The sequence below is a fragment of the Amphiura filiformis genome, chromosome 15 (assembly GCF_039555335.1).
Source record: "Amphiura filiformis chromosome 15, Afil_fr2py, whole genome shotgun sequence".
Classification (NCBI taxonomy): Eukaryota; Metazoa; Echinodermata; class Ophiuroidea; order Amphilepidida; family Amphiuridae; genus Amphiura; species Amphiura filiformis.
The window spans coordinates 12,548,839-12,576,021 of NC_092642.1; the positions used below are offsets into that span (position 1 = coordinate 12,548,839).

A 27,183-nucleotide genomic window follows, 5' to 3' on the forward strand; every position below is an offset into this window, starting at 1 on the left:
TCAAAACGAAAAATGCGCCGACGGAATCCCGTGCTTAATGAACCAATTAGGCCTGTGTTGAGCAGATGCGCGCAAGTTTTGCATATGTATAAAGCAATGAATTTTTTCTGCAGTAATATCAGTTAAAAACATACTGCTTAGATCCGGGCTTAGATCCCGGGGCTTAGATATACCTTTAAAAAATCCTGGTGTTAAAATTAGGCATGAAATTGTGTCTTTTAGTTAAGATTTTTGATTTTTATAGGCCTTAACTTCGCCCGCGAGCTTTTTTTCGGAATTTATTTTTTTCGTTTCAAACTCAGGCCTATATAGTTCGCAAAAATCAAGACATGTTTCTACTGGGGTTTCTACATTTTTAGGGCGTAAACGGGCCAAATATCTGTGCCAAAAATCTCTTGCCCCCCCCCCAATTTATCTCCCTTTTAAGTTTTTTTCTGCCAAAAATCTAAAATCTTCACCCCCCTACATTCCACATCCGGGACATTCCCATGCATGGTGCTCCTGATTCAAAAGGAATTACACATACCAAAACAACTTTTTCGAAAGTGTGAATTCGGCGGGCGAGAGATCCGATTTCACTTTTAAAATCACTTTTTAAGGTAAATGTTAGTGTGATCTTGTTATTGATCTTGTAGTTAAGATGTTCAAATAATATATGTAGAAATGCAAGAATGCGTGTACGCACCTTGCAGGGACAATTGCAGAAAATTATGTGATCACAGTCGCTGGGTGCAAAATTTGGCAGTCTTGCATCAACTTGACTAGTTCGCAACACAAACTTAAAGTCATAATGTAGGTATCCCAGGCAAACCTTAAAGTTAATTTCTTTAAACTTCCGTGGTCCGAGCTGTGCGCCAAGCGTCTACGAGCGTACACACAGAAAAAATAAGCAATCATGCTTATGAGACTAATCATCGCCATGAGACTAAGGAGATCTAGAAACACCCCTAAATGCCGTTTTGGGGAATTTTGCTATCTGAATCTTTTTGATGAAAGTCAATCTTTGACAAGATGTAACTTTGTTACGGAAAGTGCTATGACAAAATGTTTTCAGTTTTGGCTTTCTTTACTCAAGGGCTTTAATTTGATATGTAAAATGGTGCAGTTTGATGGCAAATTTGAATTCACCTAGCATACCTACATAATGTACGATCTTATAAGGCCAAATAAAAAAATAAACATGTTTCACGTCCCCTCCCGCTTCCTTTTTTGAGGTTTTCTCAAATAAATTTTTATTTTTGAAATTCAGTTATAACTTTTCAAAAAATATGTCTAGGAAGTTGGGATGCTTTCTATAGCCTTGTTAAGATACAAGAAACATTTTAGGAAGGTTTTGTGATCATTAGAGGGGTGTAACTCTCAGAACAACAAATAAAAAGGGCCTCCTCCTTTTTCCAGGCATTATTGTATGTAACGGATTATACGCTAAAACAGCTCTAAGTATGGGTATTTACACCAATTTTGCGATAAAAAATAGAAAATAAAAAGCCCCCTCTTCCTCCTTTTTTTCGAAAACCCGGACGTGAAACATGTTTTATTTTTTACTTAGCCTAATATTATGAATTTGGTTAATTTTTTCAAACCTGATTTTTGGCATATTTGTAATGTTTTACATGTCACAACTTGCACCTAAATGGAATCAGCCAAATGTTTTGTGTTCGCAAAGTTCGACATAAAGTCATAATTCAAGAAATTATGACTTTAAACGGCCAAAATAACAAACAAGCAGTGTTTCTTTCACATTACCTCGTTATTTCAGCTCAAAATGGACAGAAATCATTCCCGATCATTATTACTATCTTATAATCTAGTATTATTTCAGCATTTTGAGTATATAATGACAAATTTAAAATTTGAAGGAAATCGTACATTAAGCCTTTAAATAACGGGCAAAACAGACACATCATTTATCGGTATTCTCTCGGTCGGGCTGACGTCACAAAGGGGAAATAGCCTTGTAAAACCAGTGTACGCATGTGCAGCGCATGTGCAGTTCCCATTTCTCGAGCTGGTTGCTAGGCGCGCGCTTGTGCAAAGGGGACAAAGGGGACAATGTTCCCGGATGTCCGACCGAGTGAATGACATTTTCGTATTGGTGCTGCCCTACATGTATCTAAGTTTGCACTGAAGTGCCATCTCAGTTTTGGTGCGCCGATGTGGATCATGTGTTAATTAATTTTATTTATTCTGGATAAATAATGGGGTATTAATTACAATTACAAGCATAAGACTACTCCCTATTCCAGAAAAATACAGCACTAATTTTTTGGAATTAAAAAAATATTATCCGGTTTTGCCGAATGAAACATAGCTTAATCCTAATCCTTGCAGTCCTAACTGGCAATAAAAGTCAAATTTTAATATTTGGTCAATTTTTGGAAATAAGGGCCAAAAACATGCGTTTTTAGGGTGTTTTTCGTATGCTGTGACAATCAAGCCCAAAGACTTGTACCAAGACTAATTTCAGTTTAAGCAGTCTAATATTTGGAAAAGACATGTTTCATTCTGATAACTGATAATTTAATTAGAGAAACACAAAAAAGTGAAAATTATAGCAAAATTTTGGCATATACTCAAGATTTTGAATGCCTAGACTTGTTCCAAGTCTTTGATTTTTGTGACTCGATTGTCAGAAAATATGCCAAAAATGCATGTTTTTGGCTCTTTTTTCAAGAAATTAGTAAAATAGTGATTTTTTTCTTTTATTGCCAGTTAGGACTAACTAAAGGATTAGGATTGAGCTGTGTTTCATTTGGCAGAACTTGATAATATTTTTTTAATCCCAAAATATTAGTGCTGTATTTATCTGGAATGGGGAGTAAGAGTTTAGACAAGAAGTACAAGAAGCTGTGTAATTAATATTATGACAAACATGCAACTATTTTAGCTACAGGAGCCTTGTATTTTTTAGTGCAACGTTGCACTAGCTTTTTGTATACACTTCATCCCATACCGTTGTGCAGAGCTACTACGGTAGGCCCCCTATGGGTTCCTCGTACTACAACTTGACTTGATCGAGCAATCTATCATGATCTGTCTACGACCCTGTCTACGACACGATAGTTACTGTGTGGATAGAATATTCAAGATAGAGTGTGGAACTATCAGTATCAGTCATGCAATCGTCGCCAATTTTCAAGCGTAACAATACAATTCTTTGTGAAGTTTATTATGTTGCCCAGTTTCAATAATAATTGAAACTCCCGGCTCCGACCGGGAGTTCTCCGACCGGGAGTTCCAGCCTCCAGGTGCTGTGTATATGTTTATACATGTATCATGTGTTTAATGTGTATTCACATACATATTTAGCCGTCGGTACGAAGAAATCGATGCTTCAAAAATGATTGCAAATTACACATTTGCATTTGATTTGTAATCATTTTTCACCACAAAATATGATATGAAAACACAGGGGAGCAATGTATGAATATATGGAGATGTCAAACATGTTGTTAATTATTGTAAATATTAATATTTTGCGACATTTATAATGAAAACAATCAAGGCATTAGCCAGAGAGGTGTCTTTAGGGTGTCCAAAATGATCAAAAATACCTTATTACAAAATCAGGGTGTCCACTTCCTATTCAATCAATAATTTTAGAGTGTCCAAATTGAAAACAGGGCGTCCAAATGACACCTGGACACCCCCTCTGGCTAATGCCTTGAAAACAATTAACACTGAAGACAGACACCCTATGGCACCTGCTACAACTTGAGAACAAGTCTTCAAACGTCGAAATTTGTACTGGTACTACAACTGAATGTTACCGAAATTTATTTTGATGACGGTCATCGTGTAGTGGTACAACTAGTCATACCTGCAGGCTGCATGCCTAGTTCCAGTAACTGTAACTCTAGTATCTTTATTTAACATTATGACATTATCTGATACCGAGTTACAGGGCGCCATATTGGAGTTCGTTTCGCAAATAAGCTTCTGGTCATTTACCAATAGTCTAGTTGCTCGAGAAGTCTAGCCAAGAATTTGCTCACTGATAGCTTCACATTCTAGGCTAGAGACCATTGCATTCAAAATCTAGTCGGATTTGCTGAAGATGACACCATGTAAAGCAATGGAAGTTCAGAAGTAAACACAGCCGATCACGAGAGGTGATTGCATCAAAAATGTTGCTAAAATTACACTTCAGCCAAATTTTAGACTGTCCAAAATAGGCAAATCTTGCTCAAAAGATACAGTTGACTCATCGAAATAACTTTAATCCAAATTTCAACATTAAGATTTCACACCACCAAATAGAATTATATCGTTGTGCGCCCTTAATTTCACTTCTTAGAAAAACCCATGTATTCTCAATTTAAGCATTAAAATGAGCAGAAATTTGCATAATTATAGCCAAATTTGGATTGGTCATGATTAGTAATATTATTTCCTGCAAGTGTACCACAGATGGGCGAGATCAAATAACTTTTAATGATTTTAAGCAGCCTTTTCTTTACAGAAACACTGGCATGGTTCTGCCTGTAAAATAGGCAATTCCCAGACATCGAGACTTGAGGGCCAGTCGTAAAAAATAATGACGGTCAACCTATATTTTTTCCCAGCCAGAGGGATCAGGCAAGGGCTGATTTCAACCATCATAGCTGTCGCTAAAACTGAGTCGCTCCTGTGAAGAAAAAAATGACGTTTTCTTAAGGCAAATTTAGCACATATCTCTATGGGACTCTGATTTGGTGGTGTGAGATCTGAATGGAGCTGTGTGTGTGAGTCTCAACTTTTGATTGAGCAAGTTAGCCCTGTTCCAAATTTGCGTTTGCATCCACCGAAGAAGTGCATTGACTGAATTTATGTAATTAAAGGCTAAAATTGAAGAGAACTGCAACATTTGCTACAAATATACCAGTGCTAAGGTGAGTTTTGACCCGAAATGTGTGTTTGAGTGAAAGATTCCATTTCGTAGAGTGACTTAGGCCCATGCAATGTTTAAAATCATAATATTTGGTAAGCTTACATCATCAATGGCATGCAATGACACAGTGGCAGATAGAGAAGACATCAGTATGGTGCTAGGGTACTGGTCGGAACTCATGAAATAGGCGCCTGGATCAGGTTAGCTTACGGTTTGTGTGTGTCTGTTGGGGGTGGGGTAGGCTAAGCATTTGATTCCACTACTGGTAACCCATGTAATGTTTACAATCATGATGGTATGCAGTGACTCAGTACCAGATGGGGAAGACATCAGTTTATGGTGGCACATGGGCTAGGGCACTGGTTGGAGCTCATAAAATGTGCCCATGGATCAGGTAAGCTTATGGGGGGGGTAGACTTAATATTTCACTAATAGGCCATATAATTCAACACTTATAATTCAGGCATTGTGGACATGTTCTTCTTTGTTTCTGTGTGTCTGCCTGGCTTCCTGTCCCTCTGGACTGTAAATTGCTGAAAGCCTAAGTCTTGGTGAACTTTTAACTTGGTAATCACAATGCTATCTTCAGTAGATAGCACATGTCAGAGACACAATGATTCTGCTTGAAATTTTTTTTAAACCAGCTTCTTGCTCAAATTATGCTAAAAATAAGTTAATTAGATTAAAATAGTCTGAAATTAAGGACAATCAGAAACATGTTGGATCATTCAGATTTCACACCACCAAATAGAATTATATCGTTTAATAGCCTCTTAATTTCACTTCTTAGAAAAACCCATGTATTCTCAATTTAAGCATTAAAATGAGCAGAAATTTGCATAATTATAGCCAAATTTGGATTGGTCATGATTAGTAATATTATTTCCTGCAAGTGTACCACAGATGGGCGAGATCAAATAACTTTTAATGATTTTAAGCAGCCTTTTCTTTACAGAAACACTGGCATGGTTCTGCCTGTAAAATAGGCAATTCCCAGACATCGTGAGACTTGAGGGCCAGTCGTAAAAAATAATGACGGTCAACCTATATTTTTTCCCAGCCAGAGGGATCAGGCAAGGGCTGATTTCAACCATCATAGCTGTCGCTTAAAACTGAGTCGCTCCTGTGAAGAAAAAATGACGTTTTCTTAAGGCAAATTTAGCACATATCTCTATGGGACTCTGATTTGGTGGTGTGAGATCTTAACAGAATAAATAACCTCCGGTGCAAAACCATAGCAAAGCACTCTAGCATCGAATGCGTAACTATCGTGTGCAAATTCGAAGCTAGAGTTCTCGAGTAAACCGATAGTAGCCAAACCTCCTCCGTGGACAGACTGAAAAACGGGTACATTTCTTCAAAAGAGCATATGTTGTGAGCCAATTGAAATATTTCTTACGGTTTATTAAAGCTTTAAACGAATAAATGGTTCTTTACATTACAAAATATTTGATTAACTTTTCTGAAATAGGAGAAAAAGAGGGTGCAATGAGGGTTCTGTTTTTATTTGGACACCCTGTACTTATACATTCCCATTTCTTTCTTAAACATGTCAAAAATATTTAAGGTTTTATATTTTTATCAAACAGATGTTTGGAATGGGATAAGTATGGACTATTTGATAGTTAAAATTATACTTTTTTGTGGATCGCCATGACAAGAGGAATAATTTGGAGAACTTTTCAACAGCATTTGAGTAGTTTGAATTTTGACCTCTGTATGAACTTTGACCTGCCATACATATATCTCAAAATGCTCAATGTTGACAGTAAATTTATTTTTGTGGTTGGTGGTCTTGAGAAGCAATATCCATCAAAAATAACTGTGGACACCAAAACAACATCATACCCACTGGCAGCCGGAGTAACCCGGACCTTTACACGATTGCGAAGAGGAGATTTGGGGAGATTTTAAGTTTTAAAGGGTGTCATTTATCAGGGTTTTATTACTTTTAATAAAATATCGCAATTAAAACAATTGCTAGGCCTGTATAAGAAATTCTTTCTTGTTGAATGTTGATATAAAGGCCTAATATTGGTCTAGTCAATTCATTCAATTTTTATTATTTCAATAGTCATTAGTACTGTAAAAAACACCAATACTATTATATTTTTGTAAATTAGAATTTGCGCTTCGGCTCCATGCTCGCAGAAAATATTCCAAACAGCAGTTCCCGTTCCCAGAAAGGAAATTATTTTTAGCTGCCCTGCAGTGTGAGCATATGGTCTTGTGTCACAACCTGGGGTACCTTTGTGTTACATAGTAAAAAAATTAAATGGTTCAAACATTTTACCTACACATCTCATTTGAAGTGGTTTATCCTCCTGAGCATTTTGACACCTTTCTTATGAAAATCGGTTAAAAAATGAGCGAGTCTTGGCAAAAAACAATCACAAAGTAGGGAGGATGTAACCCCACCTCTTTTTTCGACATTTACAATCATTCTGAGCAAGTATTGGTCTTTTAAATGAACTTTTGTATTTATTTACTTGGTTCAGATGTCTGGGAGTCCATTTAGACATTTTTTTACTAGATTCAAATTTTTAATGGTGGTTTTAAATCAAATTTACGATATGAATCCCTCCCCTAATCCTCCTCCCCCTAATCCTCAGCCACCCTTGGCACATTTCATGCCAAACGTCATAAGAAAATAAATAAAATATATTTTAAAACAGGATAAAAACATGAGTAATCTAGAATAAATTAGCCTCAATTTAAGACCTAATTGAATCTTCTAAGTGAAGGAATACTCAAGAGACAGTGTTTTGAAATCCAAGCTGCACATCAAAATGTAACAAAGCCACCTTTTTGGGTACCCCAGTATATGACACAAGATCATATAGCACTTAGGGTGATTGCATCATCGCAGACCCTGGAATTCATGCATACGCAATGGTTTTCATCACATGGGTCTTTTGTGGTATCTATGTGTTAGGGTTAATAGAGGCCCTGCATGCTCTATCAATTGGCTCCCAACAAAGGATATGAACCGGTGTCCTTCACAAGGTCCTTGAAAGTCCTTGAAAATTGGAATTTTGCCTAAAGTACAATTTTGACAAAATTTGAGAGGAGTGGAAAGGAGCTGTCATGTGCCGCATCGCATGGAGAGTCACATCATGATTTTTGTGTTGTGGTAAGTCCTTGAAAATCCTTGAATGGTTATAGGTTAAATACCACTAATAGGCCTGGGCGATACTTTGAAATACGACGAGTAACTATTTGTTTTCATGGCATTCGAAAAGACTGCATTAAAATCACTGAAATTGATCAAGTTATATAGCCAAAAAAGTACTTTTTAGAGTTTGATGCTTCAAAATGGTACATTTTCTCTCATTATATGACATTTTTGTTGTAATAGTACCAAAATTCATACGCACAGCTTCGGTTTTTAGTAAATATTCGCCCTATCATATTGTAACTTTCAGCTTCGAGGGCGCACTGTCATTTTAAGGTGTTTACGGTTCAGTGCTTTAAAACAAGAAAAGTCTCAGGTCAACCTATGTTGAATTTTTGATCATTTGGCATCTAAATCATATAGTTTCACCTGATAACAGTGGCATTGAACTGTGAGAGTTCTGAATATGAGAAAATTACACCCAAAATTAGGCATTTTCCCAATTGAAACCCGTGTAATACATAATTAGTGGTACATGTATTTAGCCTAAAGAATTCAAGGTGCGGGAACCCTGTTAAGGGTACCGGTATACGATGTATTGTTGGTCGAAGCAGCAACAAAAAATGTAGTTCACAGCATCTTGCGAATGGTATTGAGCTTTAGCAAAAATTGCATTGCTCAATTCATAGCGAGCATGTAGAAGAATTCAAATATCACAGATCTATACATTTGTAGGTCCTGTGGTTCTTGAGTTATATTGTAAAGAGGGCTGAAACAACAACACTTTTGTAAAATGTGCATAACTCATTAACTAATAACAACAATAAATTTTAAAGCAAGTTTTCAAAGTATATGATTTGTAGAATGAACTTAAATTGCAAAACACCATTTAAGTGTTATTTTTCAATAATATATTGATTCAGATAATGAAATTGATATTTTGGCTGCTTCGACCAACAATACCTCGTATACCCTTAATTGATTACTAACCACGGGTCAAAACATACAAATTGATCTACGGTATTAAAATTGTTGTGGGATAACAGAACCCTTACACTTCACTTTTCCTTATACAGACCGTTAAGAAAATGGAGTTTGATGTACTGAAGGTGGTATCACAGCTTCCTATCAGAGCACTGCAGAGTTTACATAGGGATGAAACCAGGGACATCAAGCAGTTTGGCCAAAAAATGAACCGTTATCTCCAGGTAAACTTGATTTAAATTTGCTGTATTTGGAATGTCAACCATACCATGATGCATTCAATATGACCTAGACCTACTGCATGTCATATGTATAGTGTCTGTCTGTCTGACCAATCAGATCGGTAGCTTCCGAATCGGGACGATTATTAGCTTAAATCGGTGGTGATCGGCATCGGCCGATTTTTCCTTCATCAGCCGATGTAATGCACCGATCATCCAGTATCATGAAAGTAATAGTTGAAGCTTAACAAGTCTTCATTTATTGGTTAAATTTTTTGAATTTTGTGATTTCAAGTGATTTCAATTTAAATCAATCAAGCAAAATGTTGTAAAAGAACAAGTTTTATAGGTTATAAACCTTCATGAATCGTGTATAATACTACATACGGTAATTCCCATAACATGTTGACGCCGAACCCATTTACGAATTTATTGTATCATATAATTATTCTTAATATTAGTTTAGTCACTGCTTTTAGCTTTAGTTTCATGACTAAGTGACCATTTGCACCAACCCGTTTCTCAGAAAATATGCCTTACGCTTAACTTATTATATCATCACCTTATTGTGTTTTATTAGGGAAAGATCTTCAAGAAGTTCCCACTATGTTCAAATAATGGAGCAGCAAGTCTTCTCAAGATGATTTTAGAAGATGGAGTTGGCAAAATCAACACGTTCTGTTTGGGAGAATATGCATATGATATAGACAAATGCTCTGTTGGTGTAAGTACAACTAAATTCCATGAGCTAGAGGTTATGTTCTATAATGTTCTAGACTCTGGTGTGTAATTAGTAACAGACTGGGAAAAATTATTTCCCAGGCAGGCACTTTCCCAACATTTTTTTTGTATTTCTTTGTTTGGAGAAGTAGAATTTCCCTCTAGATGCCAATTCACAGGAATAAGTTTCATGGAATATTTTGGTATCTGGAGGGAAATTTCTCAAAAACGAGCCTCCTGAATTCCCCATTTTTTCCAGACATGTGTGTGAAAACTTGCCTCACTAAAATCACAAGTACAGTCCAACTTCCTCTTAATATCAAGACCTTTTCGTAAAACAAGTTTGTAATACTTGGACACCTTCATTCTCTGTGGAAGAATTTTGAAGGGCATGTCTATGTTGCATATTATTGCAACACTCAAATACCATCGTCAGTGTTATTACCCCATATTGAGTAATCTTTTGTTGTTCCAATTGTGACACAATCTGGTCCAGGGGGGGAGGCAAAGGCGGAAAATTTGATACTGAGATAAAGGTAAAAATATGGAGTAAAACAAAATACATAAGAAAATGGGCATAAAAACTTCATAACTTTAGAACCAAAACCTTTGGTGTTTTCAGCAAATGATAGCCTATTGTATGTATAATGTAATAATTACAGTAACTCAATTTTCAGAAATGCCTCCTTTGGCCCCCATGGACCTGATCGTGTCACAATTGTAGCATTTCAGATATTTCAATTCGGAATTACGCTTAATTTGCATATATCTAGATTTTCACTTATATCCAGCCAGTGCTTGATCATCATAATGAATATCATTAGGTACAGACAAGTATTCTGATGTGTTTCTTGTTCCATGCTGTTTCACTTTTGTTGTAGCTGTTGTTTTTTTTTACCGTGTAGGACACTTTGATCATAGCAAATCCTCTTGTGGAGACCTCGCCTCATTTTCAGCGGGATAAGATCCATAGGTTCCATCTGATCATTGGAGAGAGGGACCAACCTTGTCATGTGTGGGTAAGTAATATCTGTATGTTATAGGGGAAAAAGAAACATATTTTTGCTCACAGAAGATACATGTAATTCCCCATAAGGTTATAAACATGTCAGGTGCTTTGCAAGACTTATGTGCAAACTTCACAATTGATAACAAGAAAAAAGAAATGTTATATGAAATTTGAGAGTTTTTGAGACTTTCTTTAATAAACAATATTCATGTAGTGGAGAATATATTTAAGTGAGATTTAATGATTTACCTGCCTCTTAAATTTTGATAAGACACACATTTCAACTAATTAGTACAAATGTACCAACTATTTTTTGCCAGGTATATGTTTTCAAGTCCTTGACTTACTTGACTAAATTCTGCAGGCTGGTGTGACCGCTCCTGAAGTAACCTCCTGTTAAGTCTGTATCCCTATGGCATGTTGTACTTGGTCAGTGGTCACTTCCATCTGGTTGTTAAGCAACCTGGTAGCCTATGGACATTAAAGTCATCTGGTAGGCTTGGAGAGCAAGGTGGGGCATACAGACAACATGGTCAAACCATTTAAAATCCATTATTTGAAAACACAATTTTCTTGTATTTGATATTCATTAAACAGGTTATGCCTGCCAGACAAGGAACACAGACTGATCAAACAGATACACAACAGGTGGCATGTAGCAGCTCTGTGGCATCAAGCGGGTCTAATGTCCAGCAACAAGATGATACATGTACACCTGCTCCTAGAACACCTGACAGGCAGACAACTGCAACTATGCAGGGCAAATCTCCAAACAAGGTGCAAACAATTTAGGATTGAAATATGTGTGGTTTTCCCTGAAAGAGAAAGAAACTATAAAAATGTATAGTATCTACTGTCTACAACGTATGGTTACAGATATAGAATTGACCTAGTTTTTCCTTTAAAAACTATTTTTGTGTCAATTGTGTGACTAGCTGAAAAATTTGATGAAAAATCAGAGCATTTTAAACGTTTGACCCTGTTTGTGACAAGACAGATAAAAATCCTTGTGACAAGACAATAATGTAAGCGTTTTTCATCATTGACCCATGGATTTACCCCCTTCTTTTGGAAGGTACATAGGAGCTTATTTTATTCTAATTTTCACAAAGAACCGATATCAGCCCTCACTCCTTCCTTTGCTCTCACGGTCACAAAAACCTAACAATCTACTCCCTATTCCAGAAAAATACAGAACTAATTTTTTGGGATTAAAAAATCATCCTGTTTTGCCAAATGAAATATAGCTAAATCCTAGTCCTTTAGTTAGTCCTAACTGGCAATAAAAGTCAAATTTTAATATTTGGCCAATTTTTTGAAATAAGGGCCAAAACATGCGTTTTTAGGGTGTTTTTCGTATGCTGTGACAATCAAGCCCAAAGTCTTGTACTAAGACTAATTTCAGCTTATGCATTCTGATTTTTGGAAAAGACATGTTTCATTCTTATATAACCAACCACTTAATTAAAGTAACACAAAATAGTGAAAATTAGAGCAAAATTTCGGCATATACTCAAAGTCTGTGATTTTTGTGACTCGATTGTCAGAAAACATGCCGAAAATGCATGGTGTTGGCTTTTTTTTTGAAGAAATGAGTTAAATAGTGAACTTTTTCTTTTATCTCCAGTTAGGACTAAATGATTGATCAGGATTGAGCTATCTTTCATTTGACAGAACTTGATAATATTTTTTTAATCCCAAAAAATTAGTGCTGTATTTTTGTGGAAAGGGGAGTATTCTTACAAAAAATGAGTGTTCACATCTGTCTGACTACCATATTCTCTCCCTGTATTATCAAACAAAAAATACAAGTGAACTTGTTATCATTTCCATAACAGAGAAGTTACTTATATACCAAACTGGTGGATGTGAAAGAGACCAATTCAGTGAATATCTATGGTGTTGTCAAGTTCTTCAAACCACCAAAGATGACCAGCGGGGCAGGTACAGTATAGTCTGGTCAATCTATCTAAACAGACAGTAAATTCTACCTCATTATAGAAGTAAGAATACTGCTGTGATATGGCTTAACTCAAATTCCCCTTGACGAACTGGCCAATTAACAGCCCTCTTGGCTTACAAGACCAATGATCACTGACCGGTCATGTTGTATACACATAATATAGCTATGCAGAACATGGAGAGGGGATCAGTGGCATTTGATTTACACAGACAGAGATTATACCCAGCTGTGAATATGGCCTGGAGGGCTATTATCAATTAGTGAGCAATGACAGTTTCGTGCTAAGACTTAGCACTTTCTCAAATTGACTGACCAATTCCTGCACATCGTCGGCAGAGACGAGGGGAACTACTTTCTTCCGCCTATTTACGACCAAGTCCTAACAGCGCCATCTACGCCAGCTCTATCCAGAAGCAGCCGACGATATGCAGGAATTGGTCAGTCAATTTGAGAAAGTGCTAAGTTTTAGCACGAAATTGTCATTGAGGTACGTAACATCAACCCAAATTTTTGGATTTGTACAAAGAAACTCTCAAATATCTGGGTTGCTAGGTATTTTCATTGTTGACAAAATCAAAGTTGAAAAGTAACAATGAGGTTCTCGTGTATGCATATGCAATTTGATTTGAAGCATGTTGAATTCGGCAGTCTCTCTATTAAGTTGACACATACCAAGTATACATGAAAAAAAACCCCACAATTTTAGCAGCCAATATGCTTAGGTGTGGACAATCTTTTTTGACTTGCATCTGGTGCCACATTCGTAATTTAAATTCTTTTTCAGTCAGTTTTTCAACAAACTTTTTCAATTTTTAGAAAGTATTATTTGAAATTGGGTTAAGTTTCATATGGACCACCCTGTATATTAAATCAATTATTTGTGTTATATTTTACAGATTATTACATGATGATGACTCTGATAGATCCCAGCTTAATATCTGATGCTTCTGATCTGGATGGGATAGACAATTCAAAGGGATTAAAATGCAACTTGTTCAGAAAAGAGATAAAGTTGTTGCCGCAGGTCCTCAGAGTCGGTGACATTGTAAGACTCCATCGTGTCAAGGTGAGATTACATCCAGGACATAGTTCAGGGCATTGGGGGGTGTTCCATAAGACTGCCCAGGAAGGATGTGATGTAGCACATCAAAAGGTGGGGGGGTACTTTGCAGGTGAAGTCAATTTTGAGTTCAGTATTACTGCTTTGAGAGCATTTTGCAAGCTTTAAAATGACACCTCATTTGCTAAAATTGATCAAAGCATTTTATATTTTCTAAGTGAAAAAGCATCCCAAAAATTATTTTCCTTTTTTTTTCTATATTAATTTATATCTTGAAAAGCACTTTGCTGCAAACGGAATCATTTAGGCTGTGCAATTGTCTATTGAGTATAGTGTCATATTCAGTGTTTCTATATTACAGATAACATGTACTTTTTATTCTGTAAAGATTTATATCAGATTAAAATTGCAACCCCTCACTGGTGTAGTGCTAGGAGATTTTGCTTTGGGTTCAGTTCCCAGTCCTATTGGAATTTTGTAAATCATGCATGTTTTGTTTTTTTGTAAGTAGAGAAAGCTGAAGTCCAAGATAGATCATAAGTGCTCATGAATGAAGTTGGCACCTTGGTTAGCTGATTGGTTCCCATGATTAGGCACAGAATGACCCTCCTAGTGGAACAACTTTGAAGAAATTGGGTTGTATTTCAAAATTAGATCCAAGAACCCTTGGTATAGTGACACAATAGGTCAGGTTCCATCAGCCAAACTGTGCTCAGTTACTTCATACTCTTCATGTGTCTTGGTTATCTGTGTATCTGTGACATTTACAGACCTCACAATTTTCTCAACAGGTGCAGCTATACAACAATGAGCTACAGGCTGTGTGTAACCCTGGATTTGCTTCACTAGTATTTGATGGTCGCATGGGAACACCACTGAAACCCAGGTCTAGTTCAGCTGAGTACACAGTAACACAGCAAGATAAAGATAAGGTAACAAACCCCTTGCAAGATGGCAGATTTATCATAGCTTTATATAGACAAAATCCTTTGTCTTGTTCACTGCGCATATTTTGTATTAAGCTTGGAGTGACGACTGTATAACTTACCGTGCGTATGGCGTCAGATTCATGAAAATATTTTTCTTGTGGTAAATCTGGAACTTTTTTAATATATAAGTTCCTCAGTTATCAACCCAGAAAGTTGGTGAATGAGGGCATCAGTCTAAACATACACCAGGCAATGCCGAGTCAGTACTCTTGGTCTAATCGCTATGGTTGAGAGAAAATCACATGTTGACAAATCAACGTACAGGCCTTGCCATTTTTTTATCACATTTTCCAGCAAATTTGTCAGTTTAAAATTTTGGAAAATACAAGCAATAAATCTTTTAAATGTTTCAATTTTGGTAGGTGAGAGAGCTTCAGCGATGGGCAAACACCGTCCAGCTTGTAAGAGATTCAAGTCATCAACAAAGAGAACAGGCCCCAAGACAAAGAACACAGAGTGAACACACAAATACGCAGGAGGTGGCAGGTGGCAGCTCAAGTGGTAATTTGGGACCACCAGTAGTGTCTACTATCCAGCACCAAGATGGTACAGGTACACCGGCTCCAAGAACACCAGACAGGCAGACAGCTGCAACTACGCAGAGCACATCTCAGAACATGGTACAAAGAATATAAGATGAAATATGTGTGTAATTTTTTTAAGAGATAAGTCTTGGTGGGGATAATAATTGTAAGTGTGCTTAGAACTAACAACCTGTCCCAAAATGTGAAATATCCTAGATTGATATGATAAGAGTGGGTGCAGAACCTGCAACCAACTGCTCTTTGCCTAGTTTACAACTATTGTTGAGACATTAATTAATGATATGCACATGAATGAAAGGAAATGATTTTCACCAATAATTTGTGGAACAAATTAATAGTTCAGGGACTGTCAAAACAACAATAGCAAAAGTCAACGGCATGAGAATATAATATCATTGTGGAGGTTTCATAGTATAGAATTTCAGATTATTAATACTAAAATGGCTCCTGTATATTGCGCCGGACAAAGATGGTGATGCAATGACATTTTTTTGTAGGGCAAAGCTCCTTTTGCCATGTGACGCTGTCATCTCACATGCACTTCACATGTATTGGAGTGAATAGTTACCCGTTATTTGTCTTTTGGAAAAAACATATGGTGCAATCAAACTAAATAAGTCTGATGTCGATCAAAATCAAATTTCAGTTTCAATTTCATTATATGAGCCACTCTTAGAGCTTTCTTTTGCTGAAAACCACATAATAATTATACTTAGGGTTCCAGAGATATGACCATTTTAGTGTTGATCAGAACAATAAAATGCAAAGGAAGTTGAATACTATTATTGGCTATATCTTAAAATTAATATTCCCGACATCCAACTTATTTTGCTTGATCGTATCACATGTATCGTTGTTTCATTTCACATAACAATATATCAATAAATTATGTGTATAGCATTATGATACGTTGTTATATGAAACAGACAACGATATAACTAAAGATGGTTAGCAACTTTGTCAATTGAAGCAAGATATAAATTTACAACAAGAACCAAAAGGAAGAAATGGGTAATGTTTTAAGATTTCCTGGAGTTCAAAATTTGTGTCATTATGCTTGCATATGTGTGTTTGCCTATCTGTGTGTATGTTCCCAACTGTCTACCATATTATATGTCGAAAAATACTGGCTTTAAATGAAGTTGTTATCATTTTATTACAGAGAAGTTTCTTATATACTAAACTGGTAGATGTGAAAGAGACCAATTCAGTGAATATATATGGTGTTGTCAAGTTCTTCAAACCACCAAGGAAGACCAATGGAACAGGTACAGTGACTAATTGGGCAATCAAGGGTTGCTAACTCACTCATGAATAATCATTGGAAGATGCAAGATGAAAATATATCTTGGGATTTTTTTAAATTCATTACTGTCTTTTTTAAGAAAATGGTATATTGAGAAAATGAAACTTACAAAAAGTATGACCGTACTTATAAAAGAATTAAAGTAAATGTGTTGTAGACATAATTTGTTATTTAAATGTATGATATCCACTGGAATTAAGACATATCAGAAAGTTTTGGTCACAACCTTTGACTTCATAAGAAGACGGGCAACTCAGGTTTAGGGGATCAGTGCATTTTGTACACTTGACCTTAATGTTGGGTCATGCACTCTTGGTATCTTACATTGGCCACAAAATCTGGATATAAGTACTTTTTAGGAGGTAATATAAAACGGAGTCATCCCATCACTCAATTACACCTAGACGTTCGCTTTTCGTATCTCTTTCCTTGTTGGAAAGGTATAATGTTGAGGAGATAGGAACATGTACCGAAGATCCGGGACCTACTCTGCCATGTTTGGCTGAGTAATGGTACATGAACACGGTCTTTTGTGCCTATGTAAATTAGTCAATGTTAAAAGCTGTGTTTATACCCATGGGTTACTCATCATCAGACTGAATCATTGTCGCTAACTACATAAGTTATGTGTACAATTTTAGAGAACGTTGACCGACAGAGGGTGTCAATATAGGCATACGTGTCGCTTTTGAAAAACAGCGAATCATGCGCATGCTCAGCAGGCAAATACGACGGCGATTTAGTACACTGATCATGCGTGCGATTCAGATTTCTGCAAAAGCGATTGAGTATAAATGCATCTTTAGAAATGACCGGCGATTGTGTATTCTCAAGTGGGTTTTATCATGTTAATTAGTGACCTGACACACATTTGTATTGGTTCGATCAAGCATTGAAATGCTGTCATTTTTTGTACTGGATCGTTCAAGCATCTCCAACAAATTTTTCAATGTAAGTGCCTCTGGCCCTAGAAGTAAAAAACGGATACTATGGCCAGAGTTCTAGGGCTAATTACACCAGAACATACAAATGATGATGATTATAGTTATGATAAAAAAATTGAAACAATACTCTAAAAGTGGAAATTTTTGCAGTACATTAAATTTTGTGCTTTTCACGCTCAATACAGCTACCATGAAAATAAAAACTTGCGAATATGTTCTATGAACATCTGAAGTGGTTCAAAATCGGCAAGGCGCAAAAACTTACATGAAAATAACCACAGTATCTTATAGGGCTCTATGATCAACTATTTCACTTCTACTTCTATGACATCCATGTGTTGTATTTTACAGATTATTTCATGGCATTGACACTGATTGATCCCAGCTTGACATCTGATAGAGGATTAAAATGCAACTTGTTCAGAAGAGAGTTGAAGTCATTGCCAAAGGTCCTCAGAGTTGGTGATATTGTTAGGCTACATTGCATCAAGGTAAGATTCCATCAAGGGCATGGTGCAAGCGATCCCAACCCAGTGGATGAGCTAACAACTTCCCATAATCCAATGTAAATGTATTATTACTAGGGTTTCAACTGCTAGTTGAGCTAGCAAATAAGAGGTTCCCAGTTCAATTCCTGTTGGAGACACAATAGAAAAAGAGAATCTCCATCAGGGATGTAGCTATGGACGGTGGTGGGTGGCAGAGCCCACCACTCAGTTTTGGAGCCAAAAACTCAGCTGCAACTTTGGCACTGGAGCCCACCAAAAATGCACAATTTTATTGGATTAGTCAAGAATTTGGTCCATTTTGGCAAAAAATTGCCAAATATGCAAGATGTTCATTAAATGCCGCCCACCACAAAAACTATCTTAGCTACAATCCTGATCTTCATTACTGCATTTGAATTGTGGTGCAGATGCAGTGATTAACAAAAATATCACAGCCAGTTCCGATCAGGATAACACCTGGCTGACTAGACTATCTACCCTGAGGGATTATGAGAGAACAGTGCCTGACATTGACTGATTCAACCAGGTTAAATACAAAATAACAAAAATAAAAACGAAACAAAAAACCCTGAACACACAGCCAAAGTGGGTTCCCTGCATGCATTGATTCTGGTTTATTTATAGGCTGTTGATAGGCTTCCAAATTGAGATTTGATGGTAAATGCACAAGTGATATAATGAAAGACTGAGATAAAAAGACTAGTTTGCGTGTGATGTCATCTGTCAATCAAACTCGAGCATAGTTTGTTTACAAGTGTCGTGATTATATGAGTTGCTGAACGGGGCGGTAAAACCGGGCGCCTTATTGTTAATTTTGCACCTTCAAACATACAAACCATCTCAAAAGTTAGGCCTTTATAGTAGGAAACTTTCTTTTGCCAAGGCACCATGTCAACAATGCCTGTAGAAAAGTTGTGTTTTGCCTTGTAAAAGTACATAATTTTTTTGAATTGTACAATTTCCTCAACAGGTGCAGCTATACAACAATGAGCTACAGGCTGTGTGTAACCCTGGATTTGCTTCACTAGTATTTGATGGTCGCATGGGAACACCACTGAAACCCAGGTCTAGTTCAGCTGAGTACACAGTAACACAGCAAGATAAAGATAAGGTATACATTGCAAACCTATTAGAAATTGTCAACATTTCATCATGAAAAGATTATAGATTAAAAACTTGCGTATTAGGTTGAAAAACACAGAGTTTGTTTCTGGTAGGTGGCCTAAAAACCAAAATGCTTTAATTATGTTTCAAGTTGGAGTTATGATGACATGCCTCAGATTGCCAATGTTAATATCAGTAAGATATCAGTTCATTTATTTATGCTGCCAAAAATTGATGCATGTCGCCTAATGTTTTTTAGACTTGTCTGTTGAGAAAGTAATTACTGGCAGACAAATCAATGCCCAGGCCCTGACGTTTTTTGCTATTTTTCCATCAAAATTGTCACTGTAAATTTAGGAAAATATTAGAAAAATGTTTTTTATTTTCAATTTTGAGCAGGTGAGAGGGCTTCAGCGATGGGCAAACACCGTAATGCGCAGTAGTGAAGGTCTGAGCAATCCTAGTCGGACGTTATCTGATGTGTTCATCGGCCAGTATTTTGATCTGACATGTCAGGTAGTGGCCAAAGCATTGCTTCCCTCAGAGTCAGCTGTGTTGTTAAAAGTGTGGGATGGAACCAAATGTTCATGGTGAGTAAAGTAGTGGGCTATTTCAGTTGAAAGCCATACCAGGTACACCTTCTATGGTCTCTTTGATGCCTTGTGAAAAGCCCCAAGATACAGTGGCGATGCTGGTGGGCTTTGACTGATCATGATAGCAAGGTACAGGTTTGACCCTTGATGGTGGTATGATTTGTCTGGATTTTTCCAGATTTTCTGGATTTTTTTGTTGCCAAAATTTACATGATTTTATAGATTTTCAGCCCATTTTAGGGTATTTTTGACCAATTACATGCTGTTCTTCTGGATTTTTTTTACTATTTTCTGGATATTTCACAAGCTTTGAATCACACTCCTGATTCAGTGTGGTCTTTGATAAGTACCATGGGGGAGGAGGTTGAAATTGTCAATAAAGGGGTCAATAATTTGAAAAAAACCCCACAAAACCATGGGCAAATTTAGGGTTGGAGGCTTTTATGGGGTGAGGATTGGAAGCTTAAATTTGAACTAATTTGGAGGTTGAACCCCTACTACCCCTCAAAAAATGGTTACAAAGACCACACTTGTGCCATTGTGCTGTGCACTTAGGCAAGGCACTTTATCTACGAGTTGTTTTACGCCTATTCTTTAAACACTTCTATTCAATTAAATATATCATAAGTATACCAAATTTTGATCAAATAAAATCATACATTATTACATTTTACAAGGAATTACCTAGGGCTTAAAATTGATCAGTCCTGTTGTTGCTATGCACCTCTGATTGGCTCTAATATCAAGTATGCGTATTGCATCGATGCACACATGCTGAATCGTGTTATATTGTGTCATATCACATGGTTAGAACCAATAAGATTGCAGGAATGTTCTCAAGTGTTTAAGAATTGCTTTTACATTCAGGGTTTAGCATTTCACATTATATTCATTATAATAAGCAACCTCAATCACTGTTTAACCTGCATTTAAAATTGCACCCATGAGAAGGAATTGCACCACAACTTATTTGCACCTCAAGGAAGAAAATGAATATCAGGGCTATCCTTGATTTTGTCACATATTTGAATATTTGATTGCAGGCCTGTACGAGACATTGATGCTGGTAATCGACCCATAGAGTGGGATGATACGGCTGCTTTCAGAGCAGAGGGGTTAACAGTAGATGTGTGCCTCTATGATGATCATGTTCCAGCAGGAGAAAAAATTCAGGTGAGAATAAAAGCACTTTGAGCTTGAATGCCAGTCGGTAATAGTGCACTGAATGATTTTGTAATGTAACATGTTGTCTTGGAACATTAACATTTAATTTGATTTGTAGTATGTACCAAAATCTGATTCATGCTGTTATGGGAATCTTTGCAAAAATCAATCTCACAGAATTTTAAAACTTAGTTTTGAGGTACGTACCACTTTTTAGTTGCACCCTAAATCACAATTCAGATTTGGACATCTTTGGAACAAGCATTTGATGTGTTCATTTAAATTGAAGACTTCAGAACTAAAAGGGAGGTTAGGTCACATTGAGTGCATTTCAAGATCAATGGTAAAGGTGGTGGTTTTGTCCTTGCAGTTTCAATGCTCTACAACATTATTTAACTATGAAATTTGCACATGGGCATAGAGAACCTCCTTGTAGCTGAAACTACAGGGCAGTTTTCAAGATTTTGTGACTTAACCCCTTTTAAGATCTAGGTTCCTCATTGTGCATCTACAATGTATTTCAGCAATCTTATAAAGCCAAAGTCTGAATTTATCACGAAGTTAGAAAGTATGTATATACATATATGTTCTTTTATTTCCATGTGAGTGTGATATGGCAGGTAAATTTGGAAGCCATAACTTAGTGCCAGTTGTCGGTGCTTAGCCATCAATGTTATGCATAAGGAGTTTCTTGCAACTTTTATGGAAAATGCCTAGCAATTGTAGTGTTACCAAACTCTGGTAGCATTTGCACAATTGCTACCAGAGTTCTGTCGTAGCTGTTGATGTAGTGACAAAGTTGCCTTCAAGTCAACTGGTTGCAATTTGATGCAGGGTATTGTTGGGTTTTATTGATCAGATCTTGGCAATCTAATTTTCAATAAGCGACTGAAGTCACATCACAAAAAAAATGCTATGCTCCTTGCGATTTCTTAGTACAATTTTTCGGTAAATCTCATAAGCCTATGCGGATAGACCTGTGATGTTGTCTTGCTGATGCACATATCTTTATTGTGCACTTCACAGCTTTTAAATGCGCAGTAACTATGTTCGCTAAATGATGCGCAAATTGGCGTGAGATCAGCCGGAAAGCCTTATGGGATTTACCAAAAAGATCAATTTGCTATGATCAATTGGATCGATTTAGTTATGCTAATTTATCAATTTGTGGAGTATTTAAGACAAAATATTTTGCACTGCTGAATTGGGCTTTGATTGTTTTTGTTCATTGTATGTGATCTTTAGTTTCAAATAAATCTGTCTCACATTCATTTCAGCCTGGAAATTACATATGTCTTTACAACCTTCATGCACTCAAGTATTCTCCTCCAGGGGAGGTGGAAGATCACCCTGTGTCTATGGGAGAATTCTGCTTACACAGAGGGACATCATATGGGAGGGGTGTTACTGTCATGCCCCAGTATGACCCTGATATCCAAGAACTTATCAGGTGAGTTTCCAGGCCAGGGGAGGTTGAAGATCACCCTGATCTAGAGTTCTGCTTACACAGGGGGACATGGTATGGGAGGGGTGTTAATGTTATGCCCCATTATGACCCAGATATCCAAGAATGTGAGTTACCATGAGATGCGATAGATCACCTTGTGTCAATGGGAGAGTTGTACTTACACAGGCGGACATCATATGGAGGGATGTTACTGTCAAGTCAAAGTATGACCCTTATTTTTCAGAACTTATCGGATCAGTCAAATATATACAGTAATATCATATGGTAGGAAGTTAGAATGCAGTTAGAATGTATAAAATGGGATGCTTTGCTTAAGAACTTTAGGCCTGACCTGTTTGTGAAATTTGCAGCAGAAAGGGTTATTCGAATGATTGTATTTGTTTATTCATGAATTACCTTTGACCAGTACACTTTCATCATAGGTCATGTAAACCATAGGTAAGGCATTTGATAAGTAAGTTGATTGTCTAAATATTATTATTAGGACTAGAAGTAGTAGCTGGCAATATTTTGTGATATTTGGAAAGAAAATGGGGGCATTCATACAGATGTTTATCAGTTATTGTAACTTTTATAAAATGTGGAATACTAACTTTCAAATTTGTGGGTGAGTTGTGTAAGAAAAGCAACTAGTTGAAAGTTTGTAATAAATATTCATCTTTTTATTTCAAAATTCCACACTAGAAAATTGGACAATGTAAATCGTACTGGCGTACCAGCAAATTCATCCTCAACCAATCACAGACCATCACCTCAACAGACAAATAATATTGACCAATCATCAGCGTCCGTAGCATCCAATGATCAGGGGTCAAGATCATCACAAGCAGCACCTGCAACTCGTAGATTATTTTCTAAATCTCCCAATAGAACAGCAGCTACTGGAAGCGTATCCAGGCAAGAGGAAGTGGGTAGAGGACAGAGTAACCAAGCAACAAGCAGCCATTGCATGCAGCGATCAGCCAGTAGTAAGTTGCCACCAGCAAACATAGAATTCTTGAAATTTTATGCCCTTATCATATTAGCAATCACAGTGTGCAATTAAAAAATTGCTCATGATCAAAATTTTTTTGTAGCTATCAGCTTTTCCAATAAATGTCATAAATATGCTATGCTTCTTGCGATTACTTAGTATAATACAGGCATTATGGATGGAGTAGTGCCAATGTTCTTAGGAACTAACTCGGTCACTAGCAGACTAATTAGACCATGATTTGGTGTGGTTAAGAGATTGAAATTGTTTGTTAGTACACATAAATGTGGTGATTTTGCACCACCTGAACTTCCCTTTCATAGTTTTCACCCCTTAAGTCCATTGTGATCTGCTAGTGGCTAAATACATGACTAATCCCCAAGTTTTAAAAATTAGGATTAAAGTAATTACATCAAAAGAAAGGTGAATTGATTGAAGGAGCACTTATTGGAAGGATCTCCACAGTGGTGGCTCTAGTCTAAAGTCGGTATACCTTTCTGGAGTCAGTAATTTAGATATTATTTTTTATTATATCTTTAAATGTAATGATGAGAAGTACATGTATATAAAAGTATACATTTTCAGGAAGTAAATGATGCAAGGAATCCAGCTAGCATAACAGATTCCTTCAAAAATGAAACACTTTCTGAGAAAATCTCAAAATTTGATTTTACTTTACTGACTGGAGGAAGATATATTTCTTGCCTTTTCCATCCTAATTTTTCCCTTTGTCTACATGTTTTAATGTCTCTTGTTTCAGTTATTACAGATCATGTCCATATCAAAACATCCAGCATAGCAGAGGTCAAGGCCTATAAGGAGCCGTACCTGTTTCGTGTTCGTGCACAAGTGTCAGATTTTGTGCCCAATGATGTTGCAGACTTTGTGATATTATTTTGTCCAAAGTGTCAACTAAGGTAATTAAAATATTTGCTCAAAACAGATTTCACCAAGAAATCCAAAATGGTCAAAGTATTAAAAAAACTGTAATATTGTCTTAATTTTGTCAAAACAAATATAAGTTTGTTTCTAGTAGTAGCTTTAAAAAGTGCAATGCGCAATGAGTTTTTTTAAAATTTTGATTTTGAATACAAAATGCGCAATGCGCAACAGGACCCACTTCACAATATGTTTGTTGCTGCCATGTTAGTTAACCCTTTGATTATAAACATTTTCTTTGTTTCCTGGTTGCTTCTTTTCTCTTTTTTTCTGATTTGAATGATTTTTGAGCACAAGTGTGAAAAACAAAATGCAATGCGCAAAAAATGGCCTCCAGAATGTAACATGGGCGACTAATAGAAACAAACTTGTTTCTGTTTTTGGCCTGTTTCTTTTGAGTATAGCCATTTCCAGCAAATGATGTGGTAATCAAAAAGGTTATTTTTAATGTAATTTGTTTGTTTGGAATAGTAAATTTCCATGTAAAATCTTGGCACCATGTCGTCAGTACTAGCAAGTAATAGATAGCTGCTGTTAATGCCTTAATTAGCCTTGACATAAAGAAATAATAAGAAATAATAAATTTGTATGTGAGATTGCTCCAGAGTTTGAGAATGAGAACATAAAAACATCATAAGCAGTTGATACTAGCATAGTGTTTTTGAGGACATTTTTTGCATAAACAAACATCTGGTCACAGCAACTGAAATTCTGATTATTTCTGCACAATAATATTATTGTAACCAGTGTTTGATTACCAGTGATTTGTTTCTTGATCACTGCAACTGCTATTATGATACAGGCATATAAGCATGATATTAAAGTGAGCAGAATGATAAATGTTTCTGTAATTTTGTGCGTAAAAGTGTACTGATGTCATTTGGGTTTTTTTTTATACATTTACAGGTGCAAAGTGCCGCATCCACCCAGATCTTCATCAGATGAGGCTGCCGATGCACAGGATCCACATGATGTGTCAGGTGTACAGACAAGAAGCAGGAGGAAAAGAGACGGTGCAAGTACTAGTGGCACATCAGGAGATGAGGCATTAATGAGAAGATCGACAAGGAACAAAGCTGCAGCCACTAGTGATACCTCTGACAATGACTCGTTGAGAAAAGTAAAAAGAAAGAAACTTGCAAATACTGCCAGGCAGCAAGGGATTGAACACATGGACAAATCAATTCGTAAAATTGCTGTTGTGCGTCCGTCAAACATGAAGAGAAAGACTGCAAAACGAACTGTAAAGGGTCATAAAACTACAGCGGAATTAGAAGATAATCGACTGCAATCAGATGAGCTTGCCGCTACTGTTAGACTTACTGTTGAGGGTAAGTGATCTGTTTTAATTATATCAGTCCTGGGGTCCATTTCACTCAACTTTACGAAGCTTCGTAAGTCTCAAAATCATTCATAACTTACGACGAGTCGTAAGTTCCATTTCACGTAACTTACTTACAAACGGTACCCTTCGTAAGTAATAGGGATTTATTGCAGGGACTCTTCGTAAAGTTACATCTAGTATTGGGTATTCGTAATTTTTCGAACAGTTAATTGAGTTATGAAGGGTTAAAAGTTTAGTGAAATGGACCCTTGATGAACTTATTCGAAGAGGAAAATGGTGAGTGAATTATTGTTATTAAGCAGGAGATTTTGTCAGATTTAAACTGAGGTGTAGTTTATTAAAATGTTAAACATTTTTACTTTATGGGCAAGCTCATGCTGTTTTAAAGCTGTATTTTCTTGCCATGAATGCATCCTGTATAATGTGCATAGAAGGATTAAACATTTTAAGTGCAAAAAATGTGTTATCTTTGGTCATTCGGTCTTTGTGTAAAATGATATTTGACAAAACCTATATGAATGCTAGCTACTCAGTTAAATTTGTAGCTGCATACTAGTAAGTGATCAGTTATGGGCATCAGGAGGGAGGTTGTTTTGGAACTACCTTTCTCATACACTTGATCAGATTTGAATACAATTACATACATACAATAGATGAATACAATTTTGACTATATCACCCTGCACCAGGGTTGTTGCTAGAGAATTTTTAGTGCCGGGTGGTATTTGAGGGAAATTGAAAATTTGATTGAAAATTGCCTAAATTTGGCCAAATTCTATGTGATTTTTCAATTTTTGACACTTGAGTGCTGGGTGCCAGAGCTTAAATTGTTTATCAGTGGTGGGCTCTAAATCTGAGTGCTGGGCTCTGCCGCCCACCACCGCCCACCGTAGCTACATCCCTGCCCTGCAATACAACGTTCACACGGTACCTATGGATTGAACCATATCATGCTGATTATTCACACCTGTAAGATTAGTATCTTTGAAAAGAGCGGTATTGCATTCTATCTATGATTGCGGACATACACAGGTGATGAGTTCAACCTGTTTGTAGTGCAGGGCGATATAGTCAAAAATGGTATTCATCATTATGACGTTACTTCTACAACGAATAGCTACTACTAGCTCATCAAAGTGTCAAGGGAAACCCAACCCATCAAATGACTTTGTACTTTTTCTGGCAGATCTAAGTGTACAAGATGCTCTACTTCTGGCACATCAAGGTGTCAAGTTACAAGGCTACCCACATAATGTAGACTCTAGGAGTACCCAAGGTGACCCTTCAACTCCGAGATATTATGTGTGTCCAAGATGTTCACCTGATGATAGGAGCACAACAGGAGAAGATACAAGTGGTAAGA

General features: G+C 36.7%; 1 protein-coding gene across 1 annotated transcript in view; it reads left to right on the forward strand.

Moving 5' to 3' along the window:
* Window positions 1-519: 519 nt before the first annotated feature.
* The window catches only part of LOC140171262 (uncharacterized), a 33,109-nt gene continuing 6,445 nt past the window's right edge, over window positions 520-27,183 (forward strand). The window contains exons 1-19 of the mRNA XM_072194492.1: window positions 520-599; window positions 9,062-9,193; window positions 9,771-9,914; window positions 10,816-10,929; window positions 11,517-11,696; window positions 12,758-12,863; window positions 13,779-13,948; window positions 14,734-14,874; window positions 15,294-15,551; window positions 16,639-16,744; window positions 18,078-18,217; window positions 19,206-19,346; window positions 19,739-19,929; window positions 20,976-21,105; window positions 22,374-22,546; window positions 23,249-23,532; window positions 24,298-24,454; window positions 25,383-25,807; window positions 27,007-27,177. Of these exons, the coding sequence (XP_072050593.1) occupies window positions 9,074-9,193; window positions 9,771-9,914; window positions 10,816-10,929; window positions 11,517-11,696; window positions 12,758-12,863; window positions 13,779-13,948; window positions 14,734-14,874; window positions 15,294-15,551; window positions 16,639-16,744; window positions 18,078-18,217; window positions 19,206-19,346; window positions 19,739-19,929; window positions 20,976-21,105; window positions 22,374-22,546; window positions 23,249-23,532; window positions 24,298-24,454; window positions 25,383-25,807; window positions 27,007-27,177 (3,151 nt within the window). The 5' untranslated portion in view covers window positions 520-599; window positions 9,062-9,073. The remainder of the gene's footprint in view (window positions 600-9,061; window positions 9,194-9,770; window positions 9,915-10,815; window positions 10,930-11,516; window positions 11,697-12,757; window positions 12,864-13,778; window positions 13,949-14,733; window positions 14,875-15,293; window positions 15,552-16,638; window positions 16,745-18,077; window positions 18,218-19,205; window positions 19,347-19,738; window positions 19,930-20,975; window positions 21,106-22,373; window positions 22,547-23,248; window positions 23,533-24,297; window positions 24,455-25,382; window positions 25,808-27,006; window positions 27,178-27,183) is intronic.